General features: G+C 42.3%; 2 protein-coding genes across 2 annotated transcripts; both read right to left on the reverse strand.

The window, feature by feature from the left end:
- Window positions 1–2,528: 2,528 nt before the first annotated feature.
- On the reverse strand, window positions 2,529–4,055 carry LOC137296315 (tubulin alpha-1A chain-like). Its single transcript, XM_067828084.1, has 2 exons — window positions 3,838–4,055; window positions 2,529–3,723 (listed from the first exon to the last, which is right to left on the reverse strand). The coding sequence occupies exons 1-2, from the start codon at window positions 4,016–4,018 to the stop codon at window positions 2,594–2,596; spliced, it is 1,311 nt and encodes a 436-aa protein (XP_067684185.1). The 5' UTR covers window positions 4,019–4,055; the 3' UTR covers window positions 2,529–2,593.
- Window positions 4,056–10,415: 6,360 nt separating this feature from the next.
- Window positions 10,416–12,641, reverse strand: LOC137296263 (tubulin alpha-1A chain-like). Its single transcript, XM_067828015.1, has 3 exons — window positions 12,586–12,641; window positions 11,754–11,976; window positions 10,416–11,610 (listed from the first exon to the last, which is right to left on the reverse strand). The coding sequence occupies exons 1-3, from the start codon at window positions 12,586–12,588 to the stop codon at window positions 10,481–10,483; spliced, it is 1,356 nt and encodes a 451-aa protein (XP_067684116.1). The 5' UTR covers window positions 12,589–12,641; the 3' UTR covers window positions 10,416–10,480.
- Window positions 12,642–17,107: the final 4,466 nt, after the last annotated feature.

Here is a 17,107-nt window from a genome sequence, read left to right on the forward strand (position 1 = left end):
TAACATAAATTTAAATGTCATATTTGGGATTACACTTTCTTAGTAAAGTACAAATTCTAGTACTTTTTTGGGGGTTGAGTCCCATCCGAGATTCGAACCCGCACACACAGAGTCAAGCACCTAATCGCCAGTACACAATGTCAGCAGTCATAATCCTTAAAACGTTTTTGAAATAGCATTCATAAATATTCTGTAATGTTCTCTCAAGAGAAAATACAGAATGACGTGTTATGTTTTAAAAATAGACTACCATTTTTATATTCCCTCCAGTACATGCGTTACTATAGAATAAACAATATCTAGAACACGCAAACACCTTGTTAAAATTCTGAAATGATTTAGATAGCTGAAGAAGTAATTAGGAACATGTGTTGAAGCTAAATAGCCGATTAGTCCAGGTGCCTTTATAATAAAATCATAAGTAGAGTTTATATCGTTTAGTTTTTTAAGGATATATCATGATCCACATGACGTATATATATCAGCATAAAACATAAAATGCTGGACATGACTGACAATAGCGAGGCACATGCTTCAAGAGGATGCAGGAAATTGCAGTAATATATTACGGATGATACTCAGAGACAGTCTTTAGACACTCAATACACGTAAATGTAAGCTGTATGATGTGATATACGTGATGTGATGTGAGCCACTTGGCAGCTACAATATATTTTTTCATGTACAACTAATACCTATCAACAGTACAATACTCATTATACAAAATCCAGCTAATGTAAATCAATGAATTTGCTATGTTTCCAAGCCGCTTTGACCTTGTTAACGTAATTACGCTAAAGTGACCATTCTTAACATTATCGGACACCCTCTAATAACGCTATACTTCGTTACTTTTCCATGGCATCTATTTGCATTGTTTCATCAATATATAATGTTCATTGTTTTGTAATACTTTATGATAATAAGTGCGTGGTAAGTTACAGAGCTACCACACAATGAGGGGAGTGAGTGAGTGAGTGAGTTTAGTTTTACGTCGCACTTAGCAATATTCCAGCTATATGGCGACGGTCTGTAAATAATCGAGTCTGAACCAGACAATCCAGTGATCAACAACATGAGCATCGATCTGCGCAATGGGGAACCGATGACATGTGTCAACCAAGTCAGCTAGTCTGACCACCCGATCCCGTTAGTCGTCTCTTACGACAAGCCTAGTCACCTTTTATGGCAAGCATGGGTTGCTGAAGGTCTATTCTACCCCGGGACCTTCACGGGTCCACAATGAGGGGAACACAGATTACCAGAAATGCTATGTTTCGCGTACTTCTTCTGTTTCCTCATCTGGTGCCCTTTCCATGCAAGTATGTTGCACCGATTTCTGGCCAATAGTGTATGATATTAGGTACAAGGCAAATTTTTGTCCAAATTTGTTTCATGTTACGTTATAATGATTGAAACAAAATGGCCAGGTAGAATACATATGGTGGTAACGCAGACTGCTTGATTTCAGTTTTCTACACTACCTCTTTGAGATGTATTTTGTGCAATGTTAAAAGCTGTATCCCACCAAGTGCCATTGATTCTGATAGAGAGAGAGAGTTGTACTTAAGAGGGAATATCAACATTACTGTAATTACATTGATGTTTTCTTAATCTGTGTTATTTGATTTGTCACAGAAATAAAAAAATACAAAATAAAAAGGATGCCCGCATCATCATAAGATTGTATCAGGCCAAGGGTGTGATTTTCGCACACCATGTTCCGTGAGTTCTCACCAGTTAATACCTACTAAAATTTGGCTATTGGCTCCATTTTGCAGGGAATTGGTGGTCTATCGATATGTTGAGACCAGGGGATCGGACTACACCACTACACCAGAAATTCATGTGATCGCAAGATCGATTGTAAGCAAATAGAACAATATGTGCCTTATCCAGCATAGAATATCACTTCGATGTGTGAACACAAGTTACACGTCTCATGTCTGTACCCTACGTGGGCGTATATGTCGTGCGTTCAAGCCCCTTAGAGGTTTGACTTTTCATAAGGTGAGGCATCATCAGCACTATTGTGAGAGATCTGATGATGATGTGGCTGCGAATGAGGAATACAGAAGAACATTTTTATACAAAGATGCCTATTTTGTTTGTTTGTTAAATACCATTCAGTATCTTGTCACAATTTCTGTTAATAGTGCTTATCACAAAGAGATTACTTTTACATAATAGATTGTTCACACACAGCCATGAGGGTAAATGTGTCACTGAGATCGTCAGGAAGGGTTCGATTCCATCTTAGGTACAGAGTGTGGAGTCTATTGGTGGTGTCCCGTGCATGTATGTAAGTGAGTGAGTGAGTTTAACGATACGCCATCGCCACGGGGAACACGAGAAATGGGTTTCACACTTTGTGCCCATGCTTTTGAATTGAATCCGGATTTTGGGGGGTGACGAGGGAACGCTATAAACACTAGGTTGCGTGGCAGAAAGGTTTGTAGTTGAGCAACGTCGTATATCTTAACTGACGTCTTACAATTATTAAAAGAACAAAAGCGAAGAAACAACGTATTATATTCATTTTGTATTCGGTCGTTCCACCAATGGAACATTTGAGAATCATTTGAAGGTAGCACTAATACTCTTCTCCCTCTTCCTCTCCCTCGCCCTCAACAGAGTCGACTCCAACCTCCTCGTAGTCCTTCTCCAAGGCTGCCAAGTCCTCTCTGGCCTCGGAGAACTCGCCCTCCTCCATACCTTCACCCACGTACCAGTGGACGAAGGCACGTTTGGCGTACATCAGATCGAACTTGTGGTCAAGACGAGCCCAGGCCTCGGCGATGGCCGTTGTGTTGCTCAACATACAGACAGCTCTCTGGACCTTGGCCAGGTCACCCCCGGGGACAACAGTGGGTGGCTGGTAGTTGATGCCCACCTTGAAGCCAGTGGGACACCAGTCGACGAACTGAATGGTTCTCTTGGTCTTGATGGTGGCGATGGCGGCGTTGACATCTTTGGGGACCACATCACCACGATACAACATGCAACAGGCCATGTATTTTCCGTGACGAGGATCACATTTGACCATCTGGTTGGCGGGCTCGAAGGAGGCGTTGGTGATCTCAGCCACAGACAGTTGCTCATGATAGGCCTTCTCGGCGGAGATGACAGGAGCGTAGGTAGCCAGAGGGAAGTGGATACGTGGGTAGGGCACCAGGTTGGTCTGGAACTCCGTCAGATCCACATTCAAGGCACCATCGAATCGGAGAGAGGCAGTGATGGAGCTGACAATTTGTCCAATCAGACGATTGAGGTTGGTGTAGGTGGGACGTTCGATGTCAAGGTTACGCCTGCAGATGTCGTAGATGGCCTCGTTGTCGACCATGAAGGCACAGTCAGAGTGTTCCAGGGTGGTGTGGGTGGTGAGGATGGAGTTGTAGGGCTCGACGACAGCAGTGGAGATCTGTGGAGCGGGATAGACAGCGAACTCTAGTTTGGACTTCTTGCCGTAGTCCACGGACAGTCTCTCCATCAAGAGAGAGGTGAAGCCGGAGCCAGTACCACCACCGAAGCTGTGGAAGATGAGGAAGCCCTGGAGTCCAGTGCACTGGTCAGCCAGCTTCCTGATGCGGTCAAGGACGAGGTCAACGATCTCCTTTCCGATGGTGTAGTGGCCACGGGCGTAGTTGTTGGCGGCGTCCTCCTTGCCGGTGATGAGCTGTTCTGGGTGGAACAGTTGTCGGTAGGTTCCGGTACGGACCTCATCTGGAAACATATAATATCATATTGATATGTGTAATGAAATGTGAAGAAAAATACACCCTTTAAAGATTACGATTGTTGAATTTGAAAGAAGAGCATATGGACATGAGTACTCACCGACGACTGTTGGTTCGAGGTCAACAAAGATGGCTCTGGGCACGTGTTTCCCAGCTCCAGTCTCGCTGAAGAAGGTGTTGAAGGAGTCGTCCCCACCCCCGATGGTCTTGTCTGAGGGCATCTGACCATCGGGCTGAATGCCGTGCTCCAGACAGTATAACTCCCAGCATGCATTGCCCATCTGGACACCGGCCTGGCCGACATGGATGGAGATACATTCCCTCTGAAGACAAAGGAGTGAGTTAAGAAAAGTTTTTATGCAAAAAAAAGAATGAAGGTCTTACATATTATCCATTTTATCTAATTCACTCACAGAAGATTCACTACTGAGTGCTGTACTGGTTCGTTTCACAACTCGAATGGTTTGTTATTATACTCAGTTCCAAAAGAAACGCCGATTACCGGAAACTGTGATACGGGCGTAGTTGCAGAGATTCATGGTTGCATATGAAAACAAGCAAAGCAAACAACTTGAGTCCTCAAAGGGAACACAGACTGGATCGTTAATCATAACTAGCCGAGTTTTTCTTATGCTGTCAAAAGAACGTATATATTGAACCAATTAGTAACTTCACCCAACTGACGAGGACGACTATCTGAGCTTGGAACACACATCGCTGATTTACGTCTTATTTCCTGTGATTTCAAGCATTTGCAATACTTGGTTTCGCGAACAGTGAAAGCCATATCGACAAAGCTTTGTCTGAATCCCAAACATGACGGCAGATGTCAGTAACATATGACGAGATGACGTGGCAAATAATGTATGTTGCGTTTCTTGCAGCATACAAGACAGTATCACTTACCATGGTTGCTGTAGGTTGATGTGGATCTCACGTGGACTGCAAGTTGTCAGGGGTGAGAAAGTGTGATGTCGAGAGCAGGTGCACAGACACTTATATACAGCTTGACAGCCGGTTGTCAAGGACGCTGATTCATAGTAACCGTTGCTTAGCCCACTACCTAATCTCTAACACTGAGAACATGATCAAAGGGATTTGTGCAAGCCGAGCTTTTAATCTTGACCTTAATCACTTATTCCTGGCAAACGAGGTAAGAATGCTCACTTTGAAGATGATTATCCCGTACTTGTCACAGATGTACAAGGGGTGTTAAATTAACCTATATTAACTAAATGTTATAGAAATATTGTTAACCGTCACTACACCCACCGGGAAACTCTCATGTTGTTCTGTATTTAGTCACTCAGTATCTCCCCATTATACAGTGAAAATGTGGTTCTACATAACAGTATTTACAAGCCTGAAGTAAATTAAATTGGTAATATTTTATGTTTGTTAATATAATATTTTTATTTCTTAACATGCAAAATTGCATTTTGTCAATAACATGTCTTATTGAGAGAGACAGAGAGAGAGAGAGAGAGAGAGAGAGAGAGAGAGAGAGAGAGAGAGAGAGAGAGGCTGTGGTATATCCTGGTAGAACTATTATTCTGATATCTTTGAAACTTCATGTACATGTCTAATATTCTTTAAAACGACCCATGCACCTTTGCACATATGCATACGGTCCTACTACAGTGGCAGGTGAACCTGTCTCATCTTTTTAAGAATGAGCCCCTATTATGTGAGAAAGCAGGGTATATCGTGTCCTTGTGGTGGTCTGTAGGAGTAGTACAGTGGTGAAAGTGTTCGTTCGTTACGCAGAGGATCTGGGGTCAGTTACTAAAATACATCCAGCTTGTCAGGTCCTGGTGTCTACAGTCGTATTTGGAATACAGATTTATAACCCAGTTTCTGTCATCGTGTTCTATGACTGGGACGGGAAGGGGAGGAAAAAATAGAATCGAGTACCCGGCATGTACTTACCCGAATCGGAATCGAGTACCCGGAAATGTAAGGAATACAACATTTCTGTCAAGTCTTTGAAGGGCATTTAGAAGTGAAATGCATAAGAATGAAGATTTTATGGATATCAACTTCTTTATATGAGAACACAACGTTTCGGAGTTAATGCTTACTCCTTCATCAGCTAATTGAGAATGGGGTACAGAGCTATATTTATATGTACAGGTAAAACAATAACAAAGTAACAAGTGGAATGAATTAACGAAAGCTGGAAGCCAGTATAAACACGCGCTGATTGGAACCCGACAGTTATGATAACAATGATAGAAGCCAATGGTAATACATTACAGATGATGGGATATGTTTACATAACACAGGTAGGGGGTAAGGACGATGTACATGATTGGGGATAAGGATGGAAGCCAATGGTGGATGATGTTTACATAACACATGATTGGGGATTAAGGATGATGTACATGACTGCATGAGGGTTGATGGGCATGTTTACATGGGGGTTGATGATGTACAAACACAAGTAGATAAGGATGGACACGGGTAGATTGGCTATACATGAATTACATAGATAGAATGTACACAGATAGATGAGATTAATTTATGAATAAGTCCCAGGCACTTGGTAGGTACACTCCTTGGTCACGGTTGATTGCTGGTTTCTGTCTCCGGATCTCGATGGCTCCTTGCAGTTTCCTTTGGTGCCAGTTGTTGTTGTTGGTAGATAGTATCCTAGTGTCCTCCCATCGGATTGAATGTCCAGGGTTCTTGAGAATGTGTTCAGAGATGGCCGATTTCTGGTCGAGTTTGCTGACAGAGGTCTGGTGTTCCTTCATTCTGGTGTTGATTGGTCTCAGCGTTTCGCCAATGTATAGGTCGCCACAGTTGCAAGGGATCTGGTAGATGCATCCTCTCGGATTAGGGTGTTCACAGCTGGGTCCTTTACCGTTGGCTTTTAGGTAGGTCTTGATGGTCTTGCCACTGGAGAAGGTGACATCGATGCTGGCTTTGGTCTTGATGAGGCGTGATATTTGATGACTGATGGGGCCAAGGTAGGGTATGGTTACTCTGATGGGTGATGGAGAAGGCTTGAGGCGGGGTTCTCGGTCCTTGAGGGTCTTGTTGATGGTGGCTGGGGAGGGTAACCGTTTAGTGTGGTGAATGTCTTTCTGAGGTGGTCCAGTTCATTGTTTAGGGCATCAGGATGACAGAGGGCTTTGGCACGTCTGGTAAGGGTGGCGATGATAGCTTGCTTGATCTGAGGATGGTGGCAGGAGTTGTAGTGGATGTACTGGTCGGTGTGCGTCGGCTTGCGGTATGCTGAGGTTCTGACTCCATCGTCTGTGGTGTGGAGGGACACATCAAGGAAGGGCAGATGTTGGTTGGTCTCAGTCTCCATGGTGAACTTGATTCTTGGATGTTGGTCGTTGAGGTGGTTGAGGAGCTCGCTGGGGTCGTTGTCATTGGCGATGGTGGTGAAGGTGTCGTCGACTTTGCGGTACCAACAGAGGGGCTGGAACGGAGCTGTGGAGAGGGCTGCTTCCTCGAAGGAGGTCATGAAGATTTCTGTAATGAGAGGAGAAAGAGGTGAGCCCATGGGGAGACCGTGGATCTGCTTGTATATCTTACCATTAAATGTGAAGTAGGAGGTGTCAAAGCAGCTGCGGGCAAGGTTGGTGATGCTGTCTATGGTGAGGTGGGTGTCCAAGTCATCTATCCTGTTGGCTAACTTGCTGCGAAGGATGTCCAGGGCTTCTTCTAGTGGGATGTTGGTAAAGAGGTCCACGACGTCGTAGCTGACCATGGTGCCTGTGAGGTTGGATTCTTTCAGCTGGTTGACAAAGGATGAAGAGTCGCTGATGTGCCATCTTTGCCAAATGGAGCTGACTTGCCATCTTTGCCAAATGGAGCGAGGAGACGTGAGAGGAACTGGGCGGTGTTGTAGAAAACTGAACCTCTGGAGCAGACTAGGATCCGGGCTTTGGGCGGGTTCTTGTGGATCTTGATGGTAGCTCTTCCGTATGGGGCTTGGGAGTTGATGAAATCTTCATTCTTAACATTTCTGTCAACTGTGCAAATATTCAATCATGAGTTTACCGAGATAATTTCAGAAAACTTGAAAGGGTGCAAACAGACATTTAAACAGATCTATTCTTAGGCTACGTTCATCATTAATAATAGCTTCATCAGTGGGACAATACCAGTGATGTAAATGTGTGACATCAGTAATGACAAAAACAAGTTGTTATCTGCCCTTGTCACTACAGAATGCTCTCCCTTTCCAGGTACTCGATTCCTAGAAATAGGACTTGGTTCCAGCTGTACCCGTCCCAGCCCCATCGGGTTCCAGCAAAGTGGTAAATTATTATGCATCAGTTGGATGTGTCCCTCGTGTAGCTGACAGCTGCATTTAAATACTCTTCAAAACGATGTCAAATTTCACACACACTTCATTCATTATGGTCTAACGAAAGCAAACAGTTACACTTTCATTTGGAAATAAATATATGTTAATAAAGGAGAGCATTTGTCTTGATACAGACCATGTGAGCACATCATGGCGTAATGGACGTTTTGTTGTAATAGTGATCAGATGGAACGCGCGTTTGTAATGACCGGCTTTTGCACGAACATATTTCATGTCTTTACTTATAAACAAGAGAATTTCTGCTTTTGTACAGGGAAGACGTAAATCATATATTCATAGTTTGTTGTTTCGATGCCATCAGTACAATTTGTATGCTGTGCCTTGAAAGGTGTCAACTGATTGCTTATCTTCGACCCGTCACGATCCGGAGATCTGATCTTGAGTAAAATCCATGAAGTGTAGTGTTATTATATACCTGATTTTGAGAACACATTTCATGGCTTTGGGTTGTTTCATTTTGTTTAAATGTCCTCAATATATAGTTGTATAAAATGCTTTTATTCTTAAAACTTTCCCATTTGAAATAAAGTTCTAACTCTCTAAAAAAGGTTTTATGTTTTTCTCACTGGCAGCAAATTACGAGCTATGTTGCCAGGTTGTAAGGTTGGATTTACAGTTATCTCCCATGCCTGTTGTTCCCGTACATGACACAGAGATTCTCACACACGTCTCTGACTGACATCAGCGTTATATCAACACAAGTTGATTCAGTTTTAAATGTTACTTATATAAACGAGTGTTGCTCTAGCTGATATCAGTAGACACGCGATACGGAGAGAACGGAGCCCAGCGAAAACGGATCTCCCAAAATCGAGAAAACGGCCAACGCGCAGGAGAGAACGGCCTCCGAATTTGCAGAAAACGGCCTCTGTGCCTGAAAGGAAATCAAATGATTATATATATCCTATTAACTTCGTTGCAGATAAGCTTTTACAAATTGATTGTTTGGTGTTTTTTTTTTAAAGTTTCGATCACCATAGCGGTTTAAGCCCTGAAGATTGACTGGTTGTTTCGATAGTGACAATGAACAAACCAATCTGATTCATTGTTTATTTTACAGGTAAGATTGGTTCATGATAGAGAAAAATGTGTTTATATTGTCGAGCGGTTTAGTAGCACTACTTAAAATTCTATACCTAGAACTGCCTTTGGATTGTTGTTATCATCAACTGCTCATAATGATTGGAATTGTGGAGTTATTTACATTGTGGATATACCTCTTTGATGTTATGCGCTGTCCACAGACAATATTTATTTGAATTCGTTGTATTGACGCTTCAATTGCCACAGGTTATAATATCTTCAATTTTTATGCTATTGTACTGTCTTCTGTTGGAGGATCCACTTGCGTCGTGTTATTATATGTTGCTCGAGGTGACTGCACAACTATGAGCACACGTAGAGCAATCTTTGCTGTATCTCCTAAAGTGATTGTATTCTGGATTGCATTCTAAGTGGCACGGACTATACCGCTATCGCATATTAATGTGGTATCATTCAGAAATCATTTAATGTCCCAAAATGTCACAGGGGAGTGATAAAGCCATCACGAAGGTTTTCGTCCAGGAACAATCAAGGAATCATATCTTCTGGAATCATAAAGGAACCACTAAGGTACTTTAAATGATTGCTCAAAGAATAATTCTGGAGTCAGCGACGAATCAATGAATCGCCAAGGCATCATCAAGGAATCATAAACAAGTCATCAACCTTCTTCGAAGAATCATCATAAATCAACGAAGAATCATCAAGGGAAAATGAAATGACATCAACAGGTCATCAAATAATGAACATGAAATCACCAAACAAACATCCAGGTTTGACGTGTGATACACATAAACATGTGACATGCATTGGCCATATGCATGTGATGAGGTATTTCATCTGTCACCATGTCGTGTATTTGTGGGTGTGTGCTTATAACTGAATGTTTCAAGATACAGTCACGCTGAAATCAGATATCAGAGCTCACTACCGATTACACAAAGGCCTTAAGTATCCACGTGACTGAATGTGTCAGGTCTGAGTTACTATTTGAAGCATTTGTGTTAATGATGCATCTAAATGCAGTGACTGATAATGTAGCAAATATGGTGGGGCATGCTTGATACTAGATTCAGGATGTAATGAGTATTTGAAATTACAGGTATATTAGGATGGTGTCACTGTTTTTGTGGGATGATGCTTGTCATGCTGCATCACATCATGCAATGCTGGTACGATGTCTATCTTAACCTGAAACGGTTAAGGACACGTAGATGCTGTTTGTTGGACTGTTGGATAACAGATACACGATATAATATATGCTCTCAATTGACAACAAACAACATATTATATTCATTTTGTATTCGGTCGTTCCATCAAGGGAACATTTCAGGGACATTTAAGTGTGACACTAATACTCTTCTCCCTCTTCCTCTCCCTCGCCCTCAACAGAGTCGACTCCAACCTCCTCGTAGTCCTTCTCCAGGGCTGCCAAGTCCTCTCTGGCCTCGGAGAACTCGCCCTCCTCCATACCCTCACCCACGTACCAGTGGACGAAGGCACGTTTGGCGTACATCAGATCGAATTTGTGGTCAAGACGTGCCCAGGCCTCGGCGATGGCCGTTGTGTTGCTCAACATACAGACAGCTCTCTGGACCTTGGCCAGGTCACCCCCGGGGACAACAGTGGGTGGCTGGTAGTTGATGCCCACCTTGAAGCCAGTGGGACACCAGTCGACGAACTGAATGGTTCTCTTGGTCTTGATGGTGGCGATGGCGGCGTTGACATCTTTGGGGACCACATCACCACGATACAACATGCAACAGGCCATGTATTTTCCGTGACGAGGATCACATTTGACCATCTGGTTGGCGGGCTCGAAGGAGGCGTTGGTGATCTCAGCCACAGACAGTTGCTCATGATAGGCCTTCTCAGCGGAGATGACAGGAGCGTAGGTAGCCAGAGGGAAGTGGATACGTGGGTAGGGCACCAGATTGGTCTGAAACTCCGTCAGATCCACGTTCAGGGCACCATCGAAACGAAGAGAGGCAGTGATGGAGCTGACAATTTGTCCAATCAGACGATTGAGGTTGGTGTAGGTGGGACGTTCGATGTCAAGGTTACGTCTACAGATGTCGTAGATGGCCTCGTTGTCGACCATGAAGGCACAGTCGGAGTGTTCCAGGGTGGTGTGGGTGGTGAGGATGGAGTTGTAGGGCTCGACGACAGCAGTGGAGATCTGTGGAGCGGGATAGACAGCGAACTCTAGTTTGGACTTCTTGCCGTAGTCCACAGACAGTCTCTCCATCAAGAGAGAGGTGAAGCCGGAGCCCGTGCCACCACCGAAGCTGTGGAAGATGAGGAAGCCCTGGAGTCCAGTGCACTGGTCAGCCAGCTTCCTGATGCGGTCAAGGACGAGGTCAACGATCTCCTTTCCGATGGTGTAGTGACCACGGGCGTAGTTGTTGGCGGCGTCCTCCTTGCCGGTGATGAGCTGTTCAGGGTGGAACAGTTGTCGGTAGGTTCCGGTACGGACCTCATCTGTAAATGTGCATGTTTCACAGTGAATATGGTGTAGCTATTACATACCATATGCATGCACCATGTGATTGAACGACTGCCTAAAGATCATTAGAAGAACGTGCACCAATTACGTGCAAGAATCAGTCATAGAATGTACCCACCGACAACTGTTGGTTCGAGGTCAACAAAGATGGCCCTGGGCACGTGTTTCCCAGCTCCAGTCTCGCTGAAGAAGGTGTTGAAGGAGTCGTCCCCACCCCCGATGGTCTTGTCTGAGGGCATCTGACCATCGGGCTGAATGCCGTGCTCCAGACAGTACAACTCCCAGCATGCATTGCCCATCTGGACTCCGGCCTGGCCGACGTGGATGGAGATACATTCCCTCTGAAAAAAACCCCACAATGAAACATGTTTTCGACGAAGCGGGGTTCGAATCAACAGTTACTAGTAAACCTGAATGAACGTTTAATGTATCGATATATCTAAATGGCACGTGGATGTGTTTTATGAGCCAGTTATATCTTTAAGCCTATCAACATTTAAATTATTTGTTGATAATTCATGTCAGTGTTTTTCAAGCGAAATACCGAATCACGACCAAGTATGTACAAATGTCCGACACTTTTATTTACTGTCAGATCAACCATGCGAGAAACGGCACAATAACCTGCGTATTAAAGGCTGTTGAAGAAAGTGGCCACAACAGAGGACATGTGATATTATGGCGTCAGTTGTAATTTACACTGGCGTCACTGTTCACAAATGAGATGGTTACGAATAGGCGAAAGAGGAGTATGTCCCTTGACACGATATATTCAGTAGTCGTCCGTTTACTTAGACATCGACGTTACATTCTAAAATTAAGGTTACCTTCAGTTGCACACTCAAGATATTGAGCCTGAAATCTGGAATGACAAATATACTTTGCAACTTGATACGTGATGTGTGACATGTGATGTGCCCTACATACTAACGTTAGAAATCATCACTAACCATGATTGTTGTATGTAGATGTGGATCTCACGTGCACTACGAGTTGTCTGGTGTGAAGAAGTCTGATGTAGGGAACAGTGGCCGGGACACTTATATACACGTCGTGGACAGCCGGTTGTCAAGGACGCTAATCCACAGTATTGCCTGCTAAGCTCATTACTTTGGTAGTGGTAACAACATGGTGATAGGGATAAGCTTATGTTTGGAAATGTCTAGAGAATCAAGAGCTTTATGTGACTTTGCTATTGAGTTCAATTCAATTAATTTCAATTCAATATTTATTCCGACAAACCGCAGTTAGTGGTACAGGAACAGTACAAATAAGGTCGTAATATAAATGATAAACTGTTATGATCACTTGCTAACAGTGAATATATTGGTGTTTTTATCCTGTTATGGTGTTATTGATAATTCTTATAGATGTTGAAATATTCTTAAAGATCACATATACTTTAGGGGGTGAAAATGCATAAATCACTAATTGACATCGTTATAAATGAAACCCCGTCATTAAAACTGCTCATTTCGATCTTTAATTACGTTAAATCGACCTTTTTAACAACAGTTTTCAACCAATCAGAGCGGCGCGTCTCCATGACGTAATTGTAGGTATAGAAATGAAGGTCTATGCAGAATTCATCAACATTTCAGGGGGTAAACTATTTCGTTTACAGGTTTGTACAAACCTGAAATCGCGACAGCTGTTGTGAAAAATGAAAGTTATATGTTCTCACAACCTACTATCATTTAGTTTTGTCTCCTGCTTTGCCTGGTTTTCGAGTTACAACCCTTGTTTTCATAGACGATTCTGACAAAATCACTTGGTGTCGCTACCTTGTAATCCATGTTCGGTGGTATAAACCTACACGTTATTTGTCATCATTTACTTGATGCTCATTTAAGGAATTTATAACAGATATAATTAGTGGTAACGCCACTTAGACTACCCGACAAAGGTGCCTAGTTGGCATTTCTTGTGTCTGGATCGATCAAAGGATTAACCGATAACATGCTGATTGATTAATTACTTCTATACGGATTTAAATGGGGATTTGCCTGAAGGTAGTTTTTATGTTTGTACATTTACTAATCCACTCTGAATAAACACTGTCGTGTCTGTGGCTATGTAAAAGCAACACCCTTCTGTCAAAGGAGTAACCGCCAATACATTGATTGATTTCTCATTATTGGCTAACTAAATGACGAATGACGCACATTATGCAATTAGTTGCCAGGTGTGCTATCTTGGGTGACCAATGATACTATACAGCAATGTGAAATTTATCGCGCAGTATTTTCACTACGACACCGACCTCGCTTACGTTATGTTACAGGTTGTGTCGTGCAAACTCCTTTTGTTTATGATTCAAATACATATTTAACTACTAGTCGAAAGCAGTTTTGATTTTCTAACTTGATGAAAACAACCCATAATCTCATTAATTCCAGTGGATTTAACTTCACGATTGTCAAAAATGGGGGCGCCCTGTCTGAGGATGAATGCAATTTAAGTTTGTTTTCACCGACTTACAAAATCAAAATTGGTAGTAAAATATGTATTTTATTGATAGACAATAGGATTTTATAACGTAACAAGTTCACTCTTGGAAGGGAGGTGGAGGTTGATATAATATTGCTTGTCACTTCGACCCCTCCCTTGCTTCCTTGGAAGAAGTCCTTATGTTAAAAGTTGTGTCATGCAAAAATTCTTTGGCCATGATTCAAATGCATATTTAACTACTATTAAAATGTAGTTCTGTGCATGGTGACACCATCACCCGCCCCCATGGAGCAATTGACAGCAACACAACAATTTGGCATGTCTTTGGTGACGTCGAGAAATCAGCAAAATGAGCTTCCTACACATTTTCTTTCCAACTAACTGAAAATCGTTCCTTCTATTACGTCACTGTAGGGCTCACAGAGTTACGTAACCAGTCTACGGTTTCGTTTGCGGGCGAGAGAGAAGCAGACGGCTTTTTAGCAACTTATGAGCGCTTGGCATTAATTAACCACAAGTTTTCTTTTGTAAAAAATGATGTTCCGTTTATGACTAACCAGAAGTCTTTCATATGCAGTGGTAAAAAGAGTGCCAAAATGAGTTGAGTTGTTTTTTAACAAGTGAATAATCATATAAGGTAAACGGTAGTTTAAGTTTTGCGAGATTCGGTCATTTAGTGTAATAAGTAACATCTTGTGTTGCCAAAAAACCCTGAACATTTAAATAGGTAGTGAAATTCGTCGGCTACCGACGGTGAGTTGCAAAGATGACAATTTCTGTTTATTCTTGGTATATTTTTCCAGCGGCCAGTCTACTGGTAAGTGATGGTTCAATGTCCGAAATGACATAACGGGCCGGGAGATGTATACAGCTAACAGAAGGTATTTTTCAAACGACGGCAGATCTTTGGAGTTTATAATAATTAAACTTTGAACCTACATGGATGCCTTCCCTCCATTTCTGTATAAAATGATTTTCAAGAGTTGTTTCGACCATTGAGGCTTGCCACTGTTTACAAACACAACTAGGGTTATCAAATACATAAGATAAGCCACAACTGTTTAAAATATTTTTACGTGAGATATCCATACGTTACTATTACGGAGATTAAGATAGTTGAAATACACGCGATGACAGTCTATACGGGGAAGATTAGGTTTCTGCATTATGGCAAAATGTGATCATGCTTTTAGCGATTGTAATGTTCACAGGGAAACAATCCAGTTCGTTATACACCATAAAGTTAGGGGTTCATAATCGTAGGCCATTAGCAAACTGAAGAAATTTTAAATGAAACTTTTCAATATTTACAGCATTTCATACCTCCATATTTCGCTCCCATATAGGCAATTGGTACTATTAAAGTATCGCTTAGATTAATTATAGTGTCGAGTGCCAGACTGGAATTTCTTGGTTTCTGCAGTAATGCAAACATGGCTTACTTAGAGCACAGGCAAACTGTAGCGCAAATGGGGTTGCGCAGCATAGAGAATATAACAAGTCTTCTTATATGCGAGCGAAGCGAGCAAAGGTTGGCAATGTGCTTCCCTCGCTTCGGTTCGAAAAAATATGTTAAAATAAAATATCGCCACCATCAAAGGTACACTCCCATTTCCTCACTTGGGTGTGCTCTCACATTTCTTACCACTTGTTTAGTAATTGCTCAAGTGAAATATGCTTTATTCAACATTTTAAGCGCCACTCATGGTATTGAGATCGTTCTTCGCCTCCATTACCCCTGCCAGCTTCCAGTTGAACGGAGTGACGGAACACGAATAAGCAGAAATTAAAAAAGAAATACCATATTGCTTAATTTTATCGTGAACTTGTTGGAGTTTATATGTCTAATCTGTCGTCGCTATTGTTAGAATTTTCGTAACATTTGTTCTACATTAATAACTTCTGGGGTAATGGGCGAATGATGAAGTGGTGGTAACTGTAAGTATTTTATATGGAATGATACCCTCCTGTTCCTTCACTCCGTTAACACGGAAGCTGGAAGGTGTAATGGAGGCGAAGAACGGTCTGATATTACCACAAGTTGTGCTCAAATGTTGAATAAAAAGTATTTCACGTGAGTAATTGTTCAACTTGTGGTTGGAAATGTGAGAGCACAACCTGGTGAAGAAATGGGTGTATAGTTTTGATGGTGTTTTTTTTTTTAACCGAGGCGAGGAAAGTACGTTGCCAACCTTTGCTCGCTTCCCTCGCATGTAAGACGACTGGTCATTTTGTCTAGGCTGCGCAACCCCATTTGCGCTACAGTTTGCCTGTGCTTAGAGCTACACAAATATGTCGTTGAATGAAAAATTAAATCTCCTATTGCGGTGAAAGTTGATGCCAAGGTACGTATGTGTATTTACAATTTCAGTTGGTTTAGATTCACACTGAGAAGATACTTTAGATTTATTACCGACACCCCGTCCAATATGTTGTTACACCCCTTTCTGTAACGACCGGAGACCAATTACTGACAAGAGTTTGATGCGTGGTGAAGTAAATACCACTTCCTGCTGTACCCGCTGCTAAAGCGATGATATATTCTATTATTTTCAATGTACCCCGCTTACAGCCGATGTATCATTTTCAGTGTACACCGCTGGGAATTCCGAACACTTCTGGTGCTTCATGGTAGTACTCTTTTATCTCGAATAACATGGAATTACGCATCACGCACGGAAATTACCGATGTTTTGCGATTGAAAATCAATGGAAGGGAGATAACTCTAAATCTGTCTACCCTGTGTCGCCTGCAAAACGGTGATTCGCCTCGCATTCAACAGAAGTGCTTCAAACAGTTCAAAATTAAAATTCAGGTGTTCGGTAACATAAATACGTTGTAACATAAATACGTTGTTCACTAGTCCCTTTGTTCACTGGCATATATGGAGTAAGTCTGTGAAGAAATATAAAGGAAGTAGCAGCAAATTAAGGAATCATCCAGACATTATCAAGCATCATGGAATCATCGAGGAGCTATGCGATAATCGTCAATTATCACCAAGGGAATTTCATTTGCAA

The sequence above is a fragment of the Haliotis asinina genome, chromosome 9 (genome assembly GCF_037392515.1).
Source record: "Haliotis asinina isolate JCU_RB_2024 chromosome 9, JCU_Hal_asi_v2, whole genome shotgun sequence".
NCBI lineage: Eukaryota > Metazoa > Mollusca > Gastropoda > Lepetellida > Haliotidae > Haliotis > Haliotis asinina.

Excerpts from the sequence above, each read along its gene's own strand:
- LOC137296315 (XM_067828084.1), bottom strand. The coding sequence starts at position 4,018 with ATGGGCAATGCATGCTGGGAGTTATACTGTCTGGAGCACGGCATTCAG. Across the intron at positions 3,724-3,837 it reads CCTCGAACCAACAGTCGTCG|ATGAGGTCCGTACCGGAACC; the intron begins GTGAGTACTCAT and ends ATATGTTTCCAG.
- LOC137296263 (XM_067828015.1), bottom strand. Across the intron at positions 11,611-11,753 it reads CCTCGAACCAACAGTTGTCG|ATGAGGTCCGTACCGGAACC; the intron begins GTGGGTACATTC and ends GCACATTTACAG.